This window comes from Rhipicephalus sanguineus, chromosome 4 (assembly GCF_013339695.2).
Source record: "Rhipicephalus sanguineus isolate Rsan-2018 chromosome 4, BIME_Rsan_1.4, whole genome shotgun sequence".
In the NCBI taxonomy this organism is placed as follows: Eukaryota; Metazoa; Arthropoda; class Arachnida; order Ixodida; family Ixodidae; genus Rhipicephalus; species Rhipicephalus sanguineus.
The window spans coordinates 87,193,336-87,214,249 of NC_051179.1; the positions used below are offsets into that span (position 1 = coordinate 87,193,336).

The 20,914-nt window shown below is 49.3% G+C and overlaps 2 protein-coding genes across 51 annotated transcripts in view; one reads left to right on the forward strand and one right to left on the reverse strand.

Moving 5' to 3' along the window:
• LOC119390380 (uncharacterized protein DDB_G0290685) overlaps positions 1-20,914 on the reverse strand; it is a 43,120-nt gene that overhangs the window by 14,793 nt on the left and 7,413 nt on the right. The gene's annotated exons all lie outside the window — the stretch shown is intronic.
• LOC119390381 (hormone-sensitive lipase) lies at positions 13,696-16,882 on the forward strand. Its single transcript, XM_037657997.2, has one exon. It carries the CDS (start codon positions 13,917-13,919, stop codon positions 16,230-16,232), a length of 2,316 nt encoding a protein of 771 aa, XP_037513925.1. The 5' UTR covers positions 13,696-13,916; the 3' UTR covers positions 16,233-16,882.

A 20,914-nucleotide genomic window follows, 5' to 3' on the forward strand; every position in this document is an offset into this window, starting at 1 on the left:
ACGCAGACAACGCAAACACCGTGGAGTCGTTGGAGTACCTCCTAGGTGCCTCCGAACCAGCAGACCAACGCCGGCTCATCCAGCACACGGTGGAGGCTGCGGCATTCCAAGGGATCTCCGCCGACCTCCTCTAAGTAGTGATGCAGAACTATCGGTAAATTGACTATCGATAGCATCGATAGTTTTCTTGAAACTATTGATAGTGCAGACAAACTATCGATAGTACTACTATCGACAAACTATCGATAGTGCAATCGGTAGTAAATGGTTAATATTACTAGCGTTATTACTGCCACGTGTGTTTATTGCTTTGTTTTGATGTATTCGGGTTTCAACCACAAAGACTGAGCAACGTTTGACGCAGACAGTGCCGTAATGTTTGAGAAGCTTCACGATTGTTCGAGATCATTCTGTTAAGATTACGCGCCGCACACGAATAATCAAGTTTATTCGAGAGCTAACGCAAGCACCAGCTATAACGCTGGAAGGTTCGATGACTGATGTATAAAAGACGACGCGTTCCACCAGGGGCGTAGCCAGAAATTTTTTTCGGAGGGGGTTCAACGATACTTTATGTATGTTCGTGCGTGCGTTTGTATGTGTGCGTGTATATATACACAAGCAAAACTGAAAAATTTCGGGGGGGTTTGAACCCCCCCAACCCCCCCTTGGCTACGCCCCTGCGTTCCACCGATGATCAGATTACTCGATGGCCGACGACTGTTCTCGCTGCTGTCAATGCGAAGCGTATATCGCTTGAAATGATCTCATAACAGCTTTCGCTGTAATATATGCAAATGCACTGCAACGTTTTGAATATTGATGCAAGCCATGAAACAGTCTTTAAACTACGCGCGCCCTCCCAGCGGACAACGGCGCCTTCGCCGCACGCGATCGGATCGCGTGAGATGGTGACCAGGAAAGAGAGGAAGAAGAAGTGAGGAGCCGCTCGATCCAGAGGGAGAACGCTTTTTGCTTTATAGCGAAAGCTGTTATGAGATCATTTCACCGGCCGTTTTTGGCGTCGTAGTTGTCCGCCGCCGCCGCCGGTGTCCGTAACCAGTATCGCTCGAAATAAGAAAAAAATTCCAGGATGGAACGAGGTTCGAACCTGGGCACTCTGCGTGTGAGTTCAGTATTCAACCTGTGAGCCATGCCGGTGCTTGAAACTGCTTTGCAAAAAGGTCCTATACAGACTTCGTGTCAGGAAGGAACCACATCAGCATATGCAATATAGCGTGGTAGAAGAGTAAAATAAGCACCAAGCGTCGCACAACGTGAATTCTGTAACTAGGCGTCACACAATGCGAATTGCGCAACGAGTAGGTTGTTGAATGCTTCCAACCCATTACAAAGGGGTCTGCCATAATTCTTCATCGTCATCAGGCACAGCATCAACAAAGTGCGCACAATGCCTTACATGCGTTTAGCAGGTACCAACGCTCTTCGTAGAATGACGAAAAATGGCACAGTGCCTGCTGCCCTACTTCTCAAAAATTACAATGATAGCGTGATAGATAGGAGATAGCGTAGCGTAGTTTATAGCGTAGTAGGTTCCTCGCAAGTGCACTTGTATTGGTTGCCAAGGAAGCCCATAAGCGCATGATCCACTTCCTCGGGGTCTCAGTAAAATTACAATGATTTATAGCGTAGTGGGTTCCTCGCTAGTGCACTTGTATTGGTTGCCAAGGAAGCCCATAAGCGCATGATCCATTTCCTCTGGGTCTCAGTAAAGTTCTTCGCCACCCACCCCCCGTCTCTCTACCACGTCAACGTATGTTATACAGCATGACGGGAGAGGGAAATAGCGACCGGGTGTCACCGAATGCAAATTACATAACTGGTGGGCCGCTTAAAGATTCCAACCCATTACAAACGGCTGAGCAATAATTCTTCATCGTCATCAGTCGTCGCGTCAACGAAGTGCACATAATGCCTTAGAGACGTGTAGCTGGTGCCTCGCTTCTCCGCAGAATGACGAATAATGGCTTAGTAGGTGCTTCCCAACTTCACAAAAATTGTGATTAATGGCGTAGTGGGTACCTTTCTAATGTGCTTGTATTGTAGCCCCAGGAGAGTTTAACGGGCTCTAGAAACGCCGCTCTTCCAGCCTTCGCTGTGACTGTGCTGCGGTTTCAGCGCAGGCCTGGCGTTTTTTGACAAGTTAGCCCTCAATAAATAGTTCTCAGAAGACTACCTGAATTGTTCGTTACAATTCTGGTGGAGCTGCTGGGTATGATCTAAAGCCCTGTTCGAGTTAGAGACGGAAGCCCTGAGCCACGCCGACTGGGACCTAACGAGCTCACGCCTGTCCACCAGCGCACCAGCCGTCGTCTGCGTGGTGAGCCACCCGAATTTCCTCTTTTGCGGGAGCCTGCTAGGGAACCACCGGCTGTCTGCGGCGGCAATACCGAAATGACATCCCCAGTCGCCGCAACCCACGTCATCATTGATCAGCCGCGGACTCCCGAGCCTTTCCATGGCGATACGTATGAAGACGCTGAGGATTGGCTTGAAGGATTTGAGCGCGTCGCCGACTGCAATGGATGGGCTGAAGACCGGAAGCTGCGCCGCGTTTATTTCGCGTTGCAAGACAGTGCACGAACATGGTTTGAAAACCATGAAGGAGCTTTCCGGTCACGGGACGATTTCCAGCGGGAGCTGCTGGCCACGTTCCCGAGCACGGACCGCCGGGAAAGAGCTGAGGCCGCTCTGCAAGCGAGAAGCCAGCGGAGCAACGAAAGTGTGGCAATGTACGTCGAAGATATGTCCCGCTTGTTTCGCCGCGCTGACCCGAGCATGAGCGAGGACAAGAAGCTTCGGCATCTGATGCGCGGTGTAAAGCAGGAGCTCTTTGCCGGTTTGGTGCGGAGCCCTCCACGTACCGTCGCGGAATTCCGCTGCGAGGCGACAACTATGGAAAAGACACTCCAACAGCGAGCAAGGCTCTATAACCGAGAAGTAAACGCCGCATCTGTGGAATGGGTGTCCGCAGTATTCGGGAACAGCATCGATGTCTTGCGAGAACTCGTACGATCTGTAGTTCGAGAAGAGCTCCAGAGGCAACAGCTAAACAGCAACCCAACTACAATCTCCTCGTTGGCAGAAGTGGTTCGCGAAGAAGTTAGGCAAGCAGTCCGTGAGCAGCAGCCTCAAGCACTGCCTCAAGCGTCGTTACCGGTGCAGCCAGCGATCTCGTATGCCGAGGTACTCAGAGGAACACCTGGACGTACCTTCGTCGCGGCAACTACACATCTACCCGAACCTCGGTTCACGCCGCCCCCACCTGAGATGAGAGTGCGGAAGGCTGACATATGGCGCACTCCCGATCGAATCCCGCTTTGCTATCACTGCGGCGAAGCTGGCCACCTGTACCGGATGTGCGAATACCGCCGAGCGGGACTTCGGGGTTTTTCCGTAAACGCTCCTTGCCCAAGAAACGGAGAACGCCCTTTTGCGTTCCAGGAGTACTTGTCGACGCGTCAAAGCCTTCACACCTCACAACAGCATCAGCCTCGCTCAACAGCGCCACTGAGGTATAGATCAAGTCCGCGTCCATCTTCAAGTTCCCCAAGGCGACGTTCCCAAAGCCCGCTTCGGGAAAACTAAAATCGGCGACCTGTGGAGGTAAGGCCGCTGCCGACACAACAGAACCTCCAGCGCTGATTTCGGGATATGACGACGGACACGAGCATGGGTGCAGAAACAGTAACGTTGCTTCCGATTTGTGTGTGCTTATAGACGGCTGTGAAATTACTGCTTTAGTGGACACAGGTGCAGACAAATAAGTTATGAGTAGAGAGCTTGCCAGAAAACTGAAAAAAGTGCTGACTCCTTGGACAGGACCGCAAGTGCGAACGGCAGGAGGACACCTGATCGACCCAGCCGGCAGGTGCACTTCTAGAATTGGAATACGTGGCTTCACGTACGTCGCCAGCTTCATTGTCCTGTCGGAATGCTCAAGGGATTTAATTATTGGAATCGACTTTTTGCAGGCGAACGGTGCAGTTATAAATTTGCAGGAAGCGTCCGTGTTCTTCTCCACGAAACGCGCCATTGCGACATTCGAATGTGAAGAGCAATACGACGCGCTCCAGATTGTGGATGACGACGTAACGGTACCCCCAAGATCCAGTGTAGCAGTCACCGTAAGAAGCAACGTATTCAGCGACTATGAAGGAATGGCGGACAGCAACACTAGGCTTCTTCTCGAAAAAGGGATCTGTATGGCACGAGGTCTTGTTCGGCTGCGTAATGGGTGCACGAATGTCTTTTTGACTAATTTCGGAAACGGGGTGCAGCACATGGCGAAGGGAACCGTCATCGCCCGCCTGAACGATTACGTTGAGATTACAGATTTGGGCTCTTCTGATATGGCACCACTCAATTCGGACAACGTAAACTGCATACTCGCATCCATCAGCATCGACACAGCCTTATCACCGGACCAGAAGAGGCAAATCAAGAGCCTTGTACGAGAATTCGCCTCCTGTTTCTCAACGTCATCAAAATTCCAGAGGACATCTATCGCCAAACACCGCATCATAGTCGAGGACTCGGTGAGGCCTATTTGCCAGCACCCCTACCGAGTGTCACCAAGGGAGAGAGAGATCATCAGAAGCCAAGTTGAAGAAATGCTTCGAGACGACGTCATACAACCGTCAGCCAGCCCGTAGGCGTCGCCTGTGGTGCTAGTAAAGAAGAAGGACCACACTTTGCGCTTTTGCGTAGATTACAGAAAGTTGAACGTCGTCACGAAGCGGGATGTCTATCCGCTCCCAAGGATCGATGACACTCTTGACAGATTACGGGATGCGAAATTCTTTTCCTCTTTGGACCTCAAGAGTGGATACTGGCAGATAGAGGTAGACGAAAGAGACCGCGAGAAAACAGCGTTCGTCACTCCAGATGGGCTGTACGAGTTCAAGGTACTCCCGTTCGGCCTCTGTTCCGCACCTGCCACGTTCCAGCGGATGATGGACACTGTACTATCCGGGTTAAAATGGCAGACCTGTCTCGTTTATCTCGACGACGTCGTAATCTTTTCAACCACCTTCGATCAGCATGTGGAACGACTACGAACTGTTCTCAAGGCCATTAGTTCAGCAGGGCTAACGATAAAGCCACAAAAGTGCCATTTTGGTTTCCGCGAACTCCTTTTCCTGGGCCATGTGGTTAGTTCTGAAGGCATCCGCCCTGACCCTGAGAAGACTGCAGCAGTAGGCAAGTTCCCAAGACCCACGGATAAAAAGGCTGTCCGGCGGTTTTTAGGGCTTTGTGCCTATTACAGACGCTTCGTAAAAATTTTTTCCAAGATTGCCGAACCGCTAACACGTCTGACAAAAGAAGATGTGCCTTTCGTCTGGACGAGTGAGCAAGACACTGCATTCCATGAACTACGACAGCGGCTTCAAAATGACCCGGTTCTTGCACACTTTGATGACGAAGCGGAGACAGACATACACACGGACGCAAGTAACTTGGGACTCGGTGACGTCCTTGTTCAATGGCAAAACGGAGAGGAGCGAGTGATTGCTTACGCTAGCCGCACTCTTTCGAAGGCGGAAACTAACTATTCGGCGACAGAAAAAGAATGCCTCGCGGTGATTTGGGCCATAGGAAAATTCCGACCATACCTATACGGTAGACCATTTCGAGCAGTGAGCGACCATCACTCGCTGTGCTGGCTCGCGAATCTCAAGGATCCGTCTGGGCGACTTGCAAGATGGAGCCTGAGGCTGCAGGAGTACGACATAACCGTAGTATACAAGTCTGGCCGCAAGCACAGTGACGCTGACTGCTTGTCACGAGCGCCTGTCGGATCTGCGCCGACGGAAGATGCAGATGACTGTCCGTTTCTTGGAGCCGTCACCACATCAAAAATGGCTCAACATCAGCAGTCTGACGACGATTTACTTCTGCTCATCAGGTATCTGCAAGGACACCCTGTCCGTGTTCCACGAGTTTTCACACGGGGATTGTCATCGTATGTGATGAGAAATAACGTCCTGTACAAGAGGAATTTTGAGCACAGCACCGAGAAATTCCTACTTGTGATCCCTTCGAACTTGCGATCCGAAATCTTGGAAGCCTGTCACGATGACCCCTCATCGGGACACCTCGGAGTGAGTCGAACATTCGCTCGCATTCGTGCCAAGTACTACTGGCCAAAATTACTGCATTCGGTACAGCATTATGTCAGAACTTGTCGGGATTGCCAACGACGCAAGACGCCTCCACTAAAACCGGCCGGCCTCCTTCACCCAATAGAACCCCCAGAGGCCCCGTTCGAACAAGTAGATCTGCTTGGTCCATTTCCGACATCTTCATTAGGAAAAAGATGGATTATAGTAGCGACAGATTACTTAACCCGATATGCCGAGACAGCCTCTTTGATCAGGGGGACAGCCATCGAAGTAGCAGAATTCTTCGTCACTTCCATAGTACTACGACATGGTGCCCCTAAAGTGGTTATTACAGACCGAGGAACTGCATTTACAGCCGATTTGACGCAGTCCATAATGAAGCTTACCCACACCTGCCACAGGAAAACAACTGCTTATCACCCGCAAACGAATGGGCTGACCGAGCGTCTCAACAGAACGCTGACCGATATGTTATCAATTTACGTAGACTTGGAACACCGTACATGGGACAGGATACTACCGTATGCCACATTCGCTTATAATACCGCATTGCAAGAGACTACCCAAGTGACGCCCTTCCAGCTTGTTTATGGCCGAACAGTTACCACGCCTCTGGATGCAATGCTGCCCGTAAACGACAATGCTGAACACAAACTTGACATCAGCGATTTTACCCAGAGGGCTGAAGAAGCACGTCAGCTGGCACGACACCGCATTCGACAACAGCAGCGCATCGATGCGGACCGATACAACTTGCGGCGAAGAGAAGTCGAGTATGCACCAGGTGACAGAGTATGGATATGGACTCCCGTACGAACCCCTGGCCTCTCCGAAAAGCTTCTTCGTCGTTATTTCGGTCCTTACCGAGTGCTCCGCCGAATAGACCGATCTCACCGCGAGTTTCACTACGCCACCGCTGCCGCAGTGCATGCCGGTACTTGTAGTACTCGGTACGTTCAGCTGCCTACAGCTGGTGCATTGGCGAGCTGCATTAACGAGCTTTAGCGGCCTTATTTGGAGGAATTGCGATGGCTGGGTTGACATGCTGTGTACTGGAATACTACAACAGGAGCCTGAAGCAAAATGACTCGGATTTTGCGTGTTCTCAAAGGATTTCAAGCTCCAACAGGAATGTGTGCGACAGTCAACGAAGTCGGACAGAGAGGCAACTACCGCGCACTTTCTTGTTCAACGTGTTCGTGAACTCCCTGTGCACGATGCATCATGGTTTAGCAGTGCCCTATTGCGTCATAGCAACCTTGCTGCGCGAACGATGGACCGATCAGCGACAGCAAAAGTTCATATAACACGAGCTGGATCCCCTTGCCGGGCCAATCACCGCCAGCGGCGACAGGTTGGATACAACGTCCTTTCCGGGCTCAACAGATATCGCTTTAATATATAGGGAGACCTAAACCGACTTCTCACCAAATGCGATGACGACTGTCAAGCATCTAGCATGAACGAGACCTGTGATACAAGTCAAGATTATAACTGCATGCTGTGCACAGCTCGCGCCGTGGAGCGCACAGCGAAAACTCGGCCGTGCCGGTATCGCAGCCAACTCCGCCGCCGGGATTTCCCTGTTCCTTTCAATATGCAATATTATTGTGAACGCATCGTAAAGCGGGCAACAGCGGTAGCAAAGCTGGACTTCTTTATGAGCGTAGGCTATTAACCGTACACTGCCGTTTCGAAGCGGTAGGCCTAGCGACGATACCGGCGCCGAGCCACCGACTGAGGCTGCCGCCGCCAGCCGGAGCGAGCTGCTACTTATCCGCCGCATTGCGTGTGCCGCCAAAATCTCTTACTGACTCATCCATCTCTTGTACAGCAGGAAATATTATGCCATTTACGAGATTTTCGTGATGTTAACCTTTGCCAAACGGCATGAGCGGCCAGTCACTGTTCAGCGGACGCGCCTCTAACCTGCTTCACGGCGACCGTTTTATCTTCATTCACATTTAACTTATTACGGTGATCGAAGTCCTGCGTTGACAACACAGTCTACATGGAAAGTGTCGCTTCGACAAAAAAAAAAGCGCAATAAGCTTCTTTTTTTGGTCCCCTTCGGCTTTTTTTTTTTCTCCTGTTGTCGTATAGCGGAGAGCTCTGCGCAGTTTGGGCAAGTTATTTTCCGGATACTGTAGCTTGTGTCGCTTGCGTTCACTGAAGAAGATATTTGCTCTCATGACGACGGGAACGTGATTTCTCATTTTTTATTACTAATATTTATTCAGCAAAACGAGGCAAGCTCATCAACCCAACGAGACCACCTCGTCACACGTAGGCACTATCAACTGTTCTTTTTTTCTTTTAGCGCTAGGATGCAGTTAATCCGAAATAAAATAACATACGTTGGAGGTGCGGACACAGTTTTCCACCGCGTTCGATCGTCTTGCGTGTCGAGGATTGGTGCAAAACGCCAATATACCTGAAACACGCAGCAAGCAGCCGCACCAGCAGCGCTCCGAGAACTACAACTAAGATGGCGACAGTGCCACTGTCGGAAACTCGCGCATGCGCAGATGGTCTGGTGGGATCGGTCTATTAGCCCCTTGAACTACGAGGTTATGCCAGAAGGAAAAGTGAGTTCATCAAGGTGCCGACGTCGCACAGAAACTGTGCATGTGGTCAGAATGAAGCCATATTACGACCGGCAGTGAACATTCCCTACTTTGTGCCGAATACCACTATCACCGACGCAGATAACGGCTAACACCGTGCCAACACCCTCGCCGCCATACGCATCGGGACGATGCGTTTGGAGGGGGAATAATGATGCAAGCCATGAAATAGTCTTTAAACTACGCGCGCCCTCCCAGCGGACAACGGCGCCTTCGCCGCACGCGATCGGATCGCGTGAGATGATGACCAGGAAAGAGAGGAAGAAGAAGTGAGGAGCCGCTCGATCAAAAGGGAGAACGCTTCTTGTTTTTGACAAGTTAGCCCTCAATAAATAGTTCTCACAAGACTACCTGAATTGTTCATTACAATATTAAGACAAAAAATAGGAAATGAAACAATTAAGTAGTGATGTCAATCATTTTTGATGTCCTATTTTCTACGTATCTCTTACTAAATGACATCGTATTCCCAAATTAGAGTCACCTTACCTACCGCACGCCGATTCGCCCGTGCGTTCGGCTGCTGGCGTTCCGAATCGAGACATAAATACGTCACGCACGACTTCCAATTACCGTATACACACACCAATTCAATCAGACACGTCACACAGTTGAACAGCAAGCATGGTGCGCAAGCAAGGTATGCGTCAGCGATCAGTCGAAGGACGCAATGTCGAATGCTCTCGATGTTGTTCGATAATGTTCTCGAGTGCGCTATGAAGTGAACCTGAACACCAACTACAAAGCTAGCGCAAACAGTCAAGATTCACCAAGTGTCGAAGTAAATGGCATCTCGCACGAAGTCACTACGCGAATGCAACTATGTTACAGTTCCGGACCTAACGAACACACCCAGCCGTGACACGAAAATAGACCGATGAAGCCACGAAGAGAGTTCGCGAGCACATGGCAACATTCGCCGCACGTTTCATTAGTTACACCGCTTACCGCGCAGTCTATTCATAAATGTCGATGAGTCGAAATCACTTCTGATATCCTCTTGAAGAAACACACGCACATATTGCAGTTCCGCCGAGCGTAACACGGCATCGAGTCGAAAAGATCGGTGACTTCTCAACACACGCTAGCAACGCGCCGGACGGTCTGGAAGGGAAATGGCCGTTGCCGCCGAATGTTGCCTGCGTGCAGCCTACCTTTGCGGTACTCTGAAATTTTCCAGTGGCTCTACGCCAAGCGTGCACATCGCGCCATCTATGTGGTAACTAAGAAAGCATGCTGATGTAAGTGGTGTATATAAATAGCTCGCCGTTAGCAGGCTGAAAGACGGTGCTGTTGGCGGCCTAACCGTCTAACGCCGCGCGCTGGAAAGCGGAAGGTCGCCCGTTCGATTCCGCGCGTTGGAAAGTTTTTCTGAATTATTTTTCTTTGTGGCTTTGATATATATATATATATATATATATATATATATATATATATATATATATATATACTTATACGGTGCATGACGCCGCGGTGGTATAGCGGTTACGGTGCTCGGCTGCTGACCCGAAGGTCGCGGGTTTGATCCCGGCCGCGGCGGTCGCTTTTCGATGGAGGCGAAATGGTTGAGGCCCGTGTACTTAGATTTAGGTGCACGTTAAAGAACACCAGATGGTCGAAATTTCCGGAGCCCTCCACTACGGCGTCTCTCATAATCATATCGTGGTTTTGGGACGTAAAACCCCAGATATTATTACGACGGCGACGGCAAAAATCAGCCGAGACTGTCCATATAAGTGCTATCGCAATAAAAAAAAAACATTGCATTTGTGATAGAGTTACTGGACCTCCTCTTTAAAAAGTGGGACATTGGTTAGACACGTTCTTCAGAGGAGCAGAAGTACCTGTACCACGAATTCCTACCAACTAGCACAAACCAGTATACTCTTCAAAGTCATAGTATTTATTTTCTCAAAAGTCAATTACGATCTTTTTAACGGGCTCAAAGCTTTGTGTCAAGGGAGTGGACACGGTCTCAGAGGCAGCACGTCATTGAGTGTACTCTCTGATGTGCGAGACCGCTGTTCTTATAAAAAAATCGCCAGGTCTGCGCGGAACACGCAGCACAGTCACAGCGAAAGCTGGAAGCGTGGCCTTTCTCCCGCTGTAGACTTTCTTGGGGCTAATACAAGTACACATGCAAGGTACCCACTACGCCATAAATCATCGTAATTTTTCTGAAGTAGCGAAGCACCCGCTATGCCATTTTTCGTCATTCTTCGGAGAATCGTGGTACCCGCTACACATGTGTAAGGCATCATGGGAACATTGTGCTGTGGCTGATGAGGATGAAGAATTATGGCTGAGCCCTTTGTAACGGGTTGGAAGCATTCAACGACCGACTCGTTGCGCAATTCGTATTGTGTAACGCCAGGTGGTTATCTTACTATTCTGCCACGCTATATTACATATGTTAACACGATTCCTTGCCCGACATGACGCCTGTGTAGTGTATTAGGGGCGAAGCTCCTTACGCTGTAGCTCAGTCCCTCCGTTGTCGTTGTCGTAGCCATCCCAGCTGCTTCTCGCAATGTTCACTAAATGGCGCTGCGCTGTGACAGTACATGAATTGCTCACTAGATGGCGTGGAGGCGCGCGCTGCGTGTGGGGTTAGTGTGATAGGAGAGCGCCAGATGGCGCGTTAGGAGTCGAAAAGGCGCTCGCTCTTGGCGGGCTTCCTCTTTCGACGCTGCGCCATGAACAGCGAAGACAAGGCGGCAGAGCGGAGGGTACGGAAAGCGGCTGCGGCGCGCGCTCGCCGGCTGGATCCGGCGGTGAGAGTTCGTGAAGTGATCACTAGATGGCGATGGTGGCGCTCGCTCCATAGAGATACATGGTAAAGGCTAGTGTGACGGGATATCACTAGATGGCGCTAGCGCAGCATAGTTGACGAATTAAAATACGAGATCCATTCTGATGTAGGGGAGCGCATAGTGTGATGAGCGATCCCTAGATCATTGGATGGAGGCGATCGTTCAAGATGTTTTGATGCAGTGCGATGGGAGACCGCTAGGGGTGAGAGCTATAAAATGCGCTCGCTCTTGACGCTCTTCCTCTTTTGCTCGGAGTCGCTGCGCCATATGGAAGACAACGTGGCGGAGCGGAGGGCACGGAAAGCGGCTGCTGCGCGTGCTCGCAGACAGAACCCGGAGGTGAGAGCCCGCGAAGCCGAATCTGCACGGAGGCGCCGAGAAACGGATCCCGACGTTCGAGCCCGCGAAGCAGAAGGTGCACGGCGACGCCGAGAAGCGGATCCAGAAACTGCGAGAGCCCGAAAAGCGGCAAAGAAACGCGCGTGCAGGACGTGCATAGACATTGCATTTACGAACGTCCAACTGCAAACCATACAAGAACCGCTCTCCTTGCATTTCACGGACCACAAAGCCGTCATTTGGAAGGGATAGCGGAAGCCAAACCTCATCTAAGAAAATGAATAAAAGTTCTTATATAACCTCACACACTGGTTCTCACGCCTTTCATGATGATGTAATGGGCGAATTTTCACGGAAGAGTCATGAACCTCCGGAGCTTCGCCCACTCATCATCATTCACCCCGTGGATATGCTGCGATTTCCTTTGCGAAGGAGTTACGAGCACCAGCGTGGCTCTGTGGTAGAATACTCGACTGTCACGCAGAGGGCGCGGGTTCAAATCCCATCCGGTCCTAGAAAGTTGTTTCTCATTTCATGGTTTTTTATTTCACGCGATAGCGGTTACGGACACCGGCGGCGGCTGACAAGTATGGCGCCAAAATCGAATGTTGTGATCTCCTAACAGTTTTCGCTGTAACAAACTTCAGCGCCGACAATGCCCTCTCCACGCTGGCCTGCGTGACAGGCGCGCAAAAGTCCACTAGCGTTAATATAAACATCTCTCGTTTGCCACTGTTTTATTTTTCGCACAATTTCAACATTTTTTGCAGTGGAATTCCTGTCTGAGGCACGCGCTAATAGTACACCCTGAGATATGCATAATTCCTCACGTCGCATGACCTCAGTTGTTCCAGATTGCCAAGTTTTCTTGTGAACCGAAAAACGATTGAAAAAAATTTCGGTTTCACTCTGGAACGAAATAACAGATAAAGTTTCGGTTACGTTTTTGCTCCGGTCAAAAATATCGTTTTTTTTCGTTTTTCGTTTTGGTTTTCGTTCCGTTCTGACACACTGGTACCAACATGACTTAAGGAAAATAAAGAAAACGAAATATGAAAAATTCGGCAGATCCCATGCCTTGTGGGAATCGGTTTCATGCGAAGCAGTTAGCAAGTACTTGTCAATGCTGCATTTTCGGCTTTGAGCCAAGCGTTACGAGGTGGATCAACGTGTTTTTGTAAGTGTAGTAGTTGTGCGTACATCGTGGGTTTACCAGGCACGTCCACTACATTGGCGTTTAAGGGGTAACTTATGGTCAGACGTAACGTAAGGAATCACGTTACAGCACATACGTCAGTATTATCTAAACGAAGTGCACTTTATGATGCCATGATGTGAATATCCTACATAACTTTTGTTAGCGTATTCCTCTGGGGTCGAGCAACGCTTGAATATAGCTTGCTGAATGATAAGAATGCAACTGTAATGTTTATTATACGGCTATAAAAGCGGAGCCAACGCTGGAACCTCAGTTGACGTTAACCCGACATGACGCCTGTATCATAGGAGCGCATATGTAATGTCTATTGCTTTGTTATAAAATAAGATAGCCAACACTGCAACCACACTGGACCTTGCACTGACATTACGCCTGCATAGAGTCTTTTCGAGTTGCCTTTGTTTTTCTCGTGCGGGTGGATGTGGAACCTTTGAAGAGCCGGAGGTTTTGTGATGCCGTGGCCAAACCTGCTAAGGTCTCGGAATGCGTGAGGATGTAAACACTAGTAAACACTAGTGGTGACCGCAATTGATTCATTAGTTCCCGCAAAGTTCAAGGCGAAGTGTTCACGTTTTATTTATTTTTTTACTCGTATGCGTCATCGGCGACTGGGACGTCCAAAGGTCTCGCCCGCATCATCAGATCCGCTTTCTCGACCCCCAAGATTCAAAAGGAAAGCTTGCTCAGCTGTTCTGTAGTTCGGCCCGTGCACACCGTGGGCCCGCGCGATAACACGCACCGGACTTCTCGAGTTTCGCAATATGACTCGCGCATGATCAGCAGATCGAAAAGCTCGCTTGCATTGACGACAATGGATGAAGGAAAATGCTCGGAGCTGTTGTCGCTCATCGAGGACAATGTGGATTTCTTCGAGAGCGCGCAGTCGGACCTCGGACAACGCTTCTCGAACCAGTTCGGCGATCTTCACGACGCGGTCACGCAACTTCGTGACGACTGCGCGCTGATCGCTGGCAAGGCCCACCTCTACGATTTCGACGCCGAAACGCCCGGCAACGGATACAGGACGTGTCTGATCATAGTGAACAGGTTTCTCCCCATATGCATCAAGCTCTGCCGGCATGTTGTGGCCAGCCGGGACTCGATGTTCTTCAGGTCGGAGTTTTACCAGAAAGAGCTGGAGGCCCATCTCAGCGTGGTCGCGGGAATGCAAGTGAGCGCCCAGTTTTTGCGCCGAATGCTCGACGTTGGAACAGTGGGCGATTTGTTTGTCGGTGAAAAGCTGAGCATCAAGGAACTCCTAGAGGAGTACGGATCTCTTCCTCAAGTCGGCTTCTACGGAAGACTGGCGGGCTTTTATTTCTGCGAGTCAATGCGGCGAATCATCACCGGCCTCAACATAGTCATGGCTTCATTCAGCGACCAGTACCGCCAGTCGGGAGGGGCGCTTGCCCACGCTGCAGCCTCGCTCATCAACTGTGGCAAGTACACCTTGAACCCGGAGGCAAGGGCCAATCACATCGTGGATGTCACTCAGAATGCATCCCTGGACTTCCTCAAGGCTTTCTGGAGCCTCAACGAAGGAGAACTACTCAAGCGTGTGCCCCAATGGATCTGTCCATCACTGGATGTGTGCGAAGTGGTGACGGTGCCCTCAAAGATGCAGAGGTTGCCAACTGAAAACGGACTGGCCTGGGTGGACATCCCTGTGCCTTCTTCTCACCTGCCAAAGGCTCCTGTTCGCTGCCGACTGCTTTCTTATCGGTGGAGAAAAGGACAGGAGGCAGTCACAGGCAGCCGATGGTTCTCTAGTCCGTCTCCACCATCCAAGGGTCTGCTGCTTCACTGCCATGGCGGTGGGTTCGTGTCCCAAACTCCTGACTCTCATGAGATCTACCTAAGGGACTGGGCAAAGGACCTTGACGTACCCATCCTAACAGTTGACTACTCGCTCTCCCCGGAAGCACCTTTCCCTCGGGCCCTTGAGGAGGTGTTACACGTCTATGCCTGGGCTCTACTCAACCATGAAAAGCTGGGTTGGACCGGTGAAAATATTTGTGTGGCTGGTGACAGTGCCGGAGGGAACCTGATGCTGGCCCTCTGCCTCAAAACCATAGAGCTCAACATTCGGCGTCCCAGCGGAGTGTTTGCGGCATATACACCCGTCATGCTGAGCATGGCACCGTCACCGTCGAGAATTCTGTGTGCCGTGGATCCTCTGCTCCCTCTTGGCTTCATGCTGACTTGCCTTCACGCATACATCGGCTGTGCCAGTGAACCAGACATCAAACTGTGTCCCAAAGCTCCTCCAGAGAAGCCAGCCCGTCGTAAAGGTGTAACGGAAATCGGTGCATTCGATTCCAGCCACAGTTCTGCAGAAACTGTTCGCATTTCCAGCATGCCGCCTGCACCAAAGAGTGATGTGGATACGGGAAACTCCGAGAGCATCTCTCCAACCATGAAGGCCAAAATGCCTCTGACGCGCACGAAGAATGTTGTGCAGCTAGAAGTGGCAGGAGAACTGCCCAGCCAGTACCTCTGTCGCTTTGCGTCTCAGTGTGACGAGACGGACGCCCCGTGCCAGGCCGACCGGCACGAGGACGAACACGTGGTGCTGGAGATGCCTGTGGATCTGACGTTTCCGGTGCGTAATCGGTGCTGTCGTGCAGCCACGTACTGGGTGCGGGCGCTGGTGACCGTGCTCAGTGCCAGCCACTTGTACCAGAGGCACGTGCTCGCCAACTGGGAGCTGCTCTGTGGCCAGAATGGCAAGAAGAGGAAAGGTCTGGCCGTTCCGTGGTTTCGGAGGGCCTCGCGCTTCGACCGCAAGTTCCAGACCATGAAGATTCTGGCAAGCAACCCGTTCATCTCGCCCTACCTCGCCCCAAGCTGGATGCTCCAGAGAATGCCACCTTGCTACTTTGTGGGCCTTCACCTGGACCCCACCTTGGACGACCTCGTCATGCTGTCAAAAAGGTTGAAGGCAGCAAACCGCTATGTGCAGCTTGAAATATTGGACAACCTCCCGCACGCTTTTCTTAATTTTCTGCCCTTTTGCAAAGAAGCTCATGAAGGTTCCAAGAGGTGTGTTGAGATGATCAAGCAGGCACTCTGTATTGAAGTGCCATGATGTACAGTGACTTCTTAACTTAAGCTCTTAGTAATCATGCCAAATGGTGTACAGTTGCGTGCATTGCATATGCTTCTTGCATTCCCAGTGCTGAAGGTGAATCTATGGCTTCTCTATGAGCAGCATTGCTTTATCTGCCCTGTGACTCAATTTTTTTTATGGATTTTAATGTCATTTTTCTTTTTACCTCAATGCACTGCAGCTGTTCCTTTAATTTATCGTATGACCTATTGTACTAAATATTAATAGTGAGGACAGGTACAGGTGCACCAGGCTGGCTCTTGGTACACTTACATATTTTTGTATACATCTTGTAGAGTTTTAAGTGAACAACCTATATAACAATTTGCTCTCTTGAGCAGAGGTGGGCGCTTATGTTATTTAGAGGTAGAAACTGTAGAGCTGCTGTGACAGCTATGAAATGGCACATTTGATTTTTATGAGAGGTTAATGGGATTAAACAAAAATATTCTTACATTTTTTAAAAGAAATATGTATATTTTTAAGCGCATTACTACGTATTTTTTTATGTTGACCAGTAAATGCGACAGAAGCACCATTGCCACCTATTGTCTACCTCACTAGCTACAATGGCACGGCTACCTTTATTTTTAAAATGGTACAAGAATAAAACATTTTTTAAGAAAGTGTCTTCTGTTTGTAGCGCTTTCTTTCGTGTGTCCTATGATTTCAACATTGCATATGGTAGCAGGACATTCAACACTCCATGTTGTCCACACTCTCTCATTGCCATGGAGATGGTGCTCTGGCACTTCCATTTAGCTGGGCAGATGATGCTTGACTTAAGACACATGAAGCTTGAGTGAAGTGACAAATGCAGTCCTTGTGCTATAGTAAAAGTGTGATGCTAACAGTGCTTGGAATTAAGCATGCCAGATCACGTACTGTTCTTCAAAAATTGCATAAGGAAGCTTGTATGCTAGTGTCTACAGAAGTTGCCTGTAAGAAGTTAAAGGGACACTAGACAAATAACATTTTATGTCAGAGTGAAAGGTCAATGCTTGAGAACATCTAAAACATCAATATTATAAACAGGAGCGGTTTAGTGTTTGAGAAATTGAGGTAAATGTAGAATGCAATTTGCGCCACCAGTAGTGGGACATTCTGGAACGCAAGCCTGGTGATGTAGTAGGGCCTCAAGTACACTTAATCACAAGTACTCTAACTACCCATGTTGCAGCGATGGCGTAGTGGGTAGAACATCAGCTTCGCATGCAAGAGGTCCGTGGTTCGAATCCCGGTGCCGGACAATTCCCAACCGGATTAAAAAAAAAAAAAAAAAAAACCGCGTGATGATGGAATTGTGTAAAAAGGCCTGGGGTGCAGCCTCACTGGCGACCACAGCCAGCAATGCACTCCCTCACCAGAGCAGGATTGGCCACCCTGGTGTAGTACTTGGCCACTACCTCCCACATGAATACACCAATTAACCCTCGGCCCTCAGTCCCCAGCGGCTGCGAAGCAACTGACCAAGGCGGCGGTCAGACCTGCGACGCAGCAGAGGGTGCTAAGAATCTCTGGGTCCGGACAGGCCGTCATTGGAATCTGAACTTGGCTACATATAACGCTAGAACTTTATCTAGTGAGGCGAGTCTAGCTGTACTATTCGAGGAATTAGAGGGTGTTAAATGGGATGTAATAGGGCTCAGTGAGGTTAGGAGGCCACAGGAGGCTTATACAGTGCTGAAGAACGGACACGTCCTATGCTATCGTGGCTTAGCTGACAGAAGAGAACTAGGAGTGGGGTTCCTTATTCATAAAAATATAGCTGGCAATATAGAGGAATACTATAGCATTAATGAGAGGGTGTTATGTATCGTGATTAAGTTTAATAAGAGGTACAGGATGAAGGTGATACAGGCCTATGCGCCTACATCCAGCCATGATGATCAACTGGTTGAACGCTTCTACGAAGACGTAGAATCAGCAATGAGTAAGGTAAAGACACAGTATACTGTACTGATGGGCGACTTTAATGCAAAAGTAGGCAAGAAGCAGGCTGGAGATCATGCGGTTGGGGAATATGGCATCGGCTCTAGAAATGCCAGAGGGGAGTTACTAGTAGAGTTCGCAGAACGCAATAATTTACGGATCTTGAACACCTTCTACAGAAAACGGACTACTCGTAAGTGGACGTGGAGGAGTCCTAATGGCGAAACTAAGAATGAAATAGACTTCATAATGTGCGACCACCCGGGCATTATACAGGATGTAGAAGTAGTTAACAAGATCCGATGCAGTGACCATAGAATGGTAAGATCTAGAATTCAACTAGACGTGAGGAAGGAACGGCAGAAACTGATACGCAAGAAGCCGATTAATGAACTAACTCTGCGAGGGAAAGTACAGGAATTCAGAGTTTCACTTCAGAATAGGTACGCGGCTTTAACCGAGGAAACCGACCTTAGCATTGACGCAATGAATGATAATCTGACTAGTATCATTAAGGAGTGTGCAGTGGAAGTCGGGGGTAGAGTCGTTAGACAGGACACTGGTAAGCTATCCCAAGAGACGAAAAACCTCATTAAGAAACGTCAAGCTATGAAAGCCTCAAAGGCAACAGACAAAATAGAGCTGGCGGAGCTTTCGAAGTTGATCAATAGGCGTAAAGTAGCCGACATAAGAAAGTATAATATGGAGAGAATTGAGCATGCTCTAAAGAACGGAAGAAGCCTCAAAGCTACGAAGACAAAACTGTGCATAGGCAAAAATCAGATGTATGCGTTAAGGGACAAGGATGGCAAGGTCACAACCAATATGGATAGAATAGTTGAGATAGCGGAAGAGTTCTACAGAGATCTGTACAGCAGCCGAGACAGTCAGGATGATAACGTAAGAAGCAGTAATATCCCAGAGGAATCTGACATCCCACCAGTATTAACAGGAGAAGTAAAGAAAGCCCTAAAGGGAATGCAAAGAGGCAAAGCCGCTGGTGAGGATCAGGTAACATCAGACTTGTTGAAAGACGGTGGAGAGATTATGTTAGAGAAACTGGCCACCCTGTATACGAAGTGTCTCTCGACAGGGAGGATACCAGAATCTTGGAAGAATGCCAACATCATCTTGATCCATAAGAAAGGGGACGTCAAGGACCTGAAAAATTACAGGCCCATCAGCTTACTGTCCGTTGTCTACAAGCTATTCACAAAAGTAATTGCTAACAGAATTAATACGACATTAGAGTTTAATCAACCAAGGGACCAGGCAGGATTTCGTACAGGCTTCTCAACAATAGACCATATTCATACTATCAATCAGGTGATAGAGAAATGCGCGGAATACAACCAACCCCTATACATAGCCTTCATAGATTACGAGAAGGCATTTGATTCGGTGGAGACATCAGCAGTCATGCAAGCACTGCGGAATCAGGGCATCGACGAAGCCTATATAAACATAATGGAAGAAATCTACAGCGCATCCACAGCCACTATAGTCCTTCATAAAGAAAGCGACAGAATTCCAATAAAGAAGGGCGTACGGCAGGGAGACACGATCTCTCCAATGCTATTCACCGCGTGTTTACAGGAGGTTTTCAGGGCCCTAGATTGGGAAGAATTAGGGATAAGAGTTAATGGAGAGTATCTCAGTAACCTGCGCTTCGCTGATGACATTGCATTGATGAGTAACGCGGGAGACGAATTACAGCTCATGATTACTGAACTGGATACGGAAAGTAGAAGAGTAGGTCTGAAAATTAATATGCATAAAACTAAAGTAATGTGGAACAATCTTGGCAGAGAACAGCGCTTCGCGATAGGTGGCGAGACGCTGGAAGTTGTAAAGGAGTACGTCTACTTAGGACAGCTAGTAACCGCGGAGCCGAACCATGAGAGTGAAATAACTAGAAGAATAAGGATGGGATGGGGCTCATTCGGCAAGCATTATCAAATCATGAATAGTAGTCTACCACTATCTCTCAAGAGGAAGGTATATAACAGCTGCATCTTACCGGTACTTACCTACGGAGCAGAAACCTGGAGACTTACAAAGAGGGTTCAACTTAAATTGAGGACGACGCAGAGAGCGATGGAAAGGAAAATGATAGGTGTAACCTTAAGAGACAGGAAGAGAGCAGAGTGGGTCAGGGAACAAACGGGGGTTAAGGATATCATAGTTGAAATTAAGAGGAAGAAATGGATATGGGCCGGCCACGTAGCACGTCGGCAGGATAACCGGTGGTCATTAAGGGTAACTGACTGGATTCCAAGAGAGGGCAAACGCGTGAGGGGAAGACAGAAAATTAGGTGGGTAGATGAGATTAAGAAGTTTGCAGGTATAACGTGGCAACAGAAAGCACAGGACCGGGTGGATTGGCGGAACATGGGAGAGGCCTTTGCCCTGCAGTGGGCGTAGACAGGCTGATGATGATGAGAGTCTTTTCCCGAAGCATTTTCAAGACCTGGCGTGGCTCTGTGGTAGAATACCTGACTGCGACGCAGAAGGCTTGGGTGAGATTCCTGCTGCGATCCTGATTTTTATTCTTTACATTCGTCAAGTCAACGCTGCCGAGGTTGGGTTTTCTCAACGCTCTCGCATTTAAATTTCAGTGTCTTTAAGCTGTGGATATAAGGGTGGATATAAGCTGTCAATCACCTGTGGCGCATACCCGCATACCGTGGCCCGTGTACACGGGTATGTGCCACACGTGTATGGAGGAA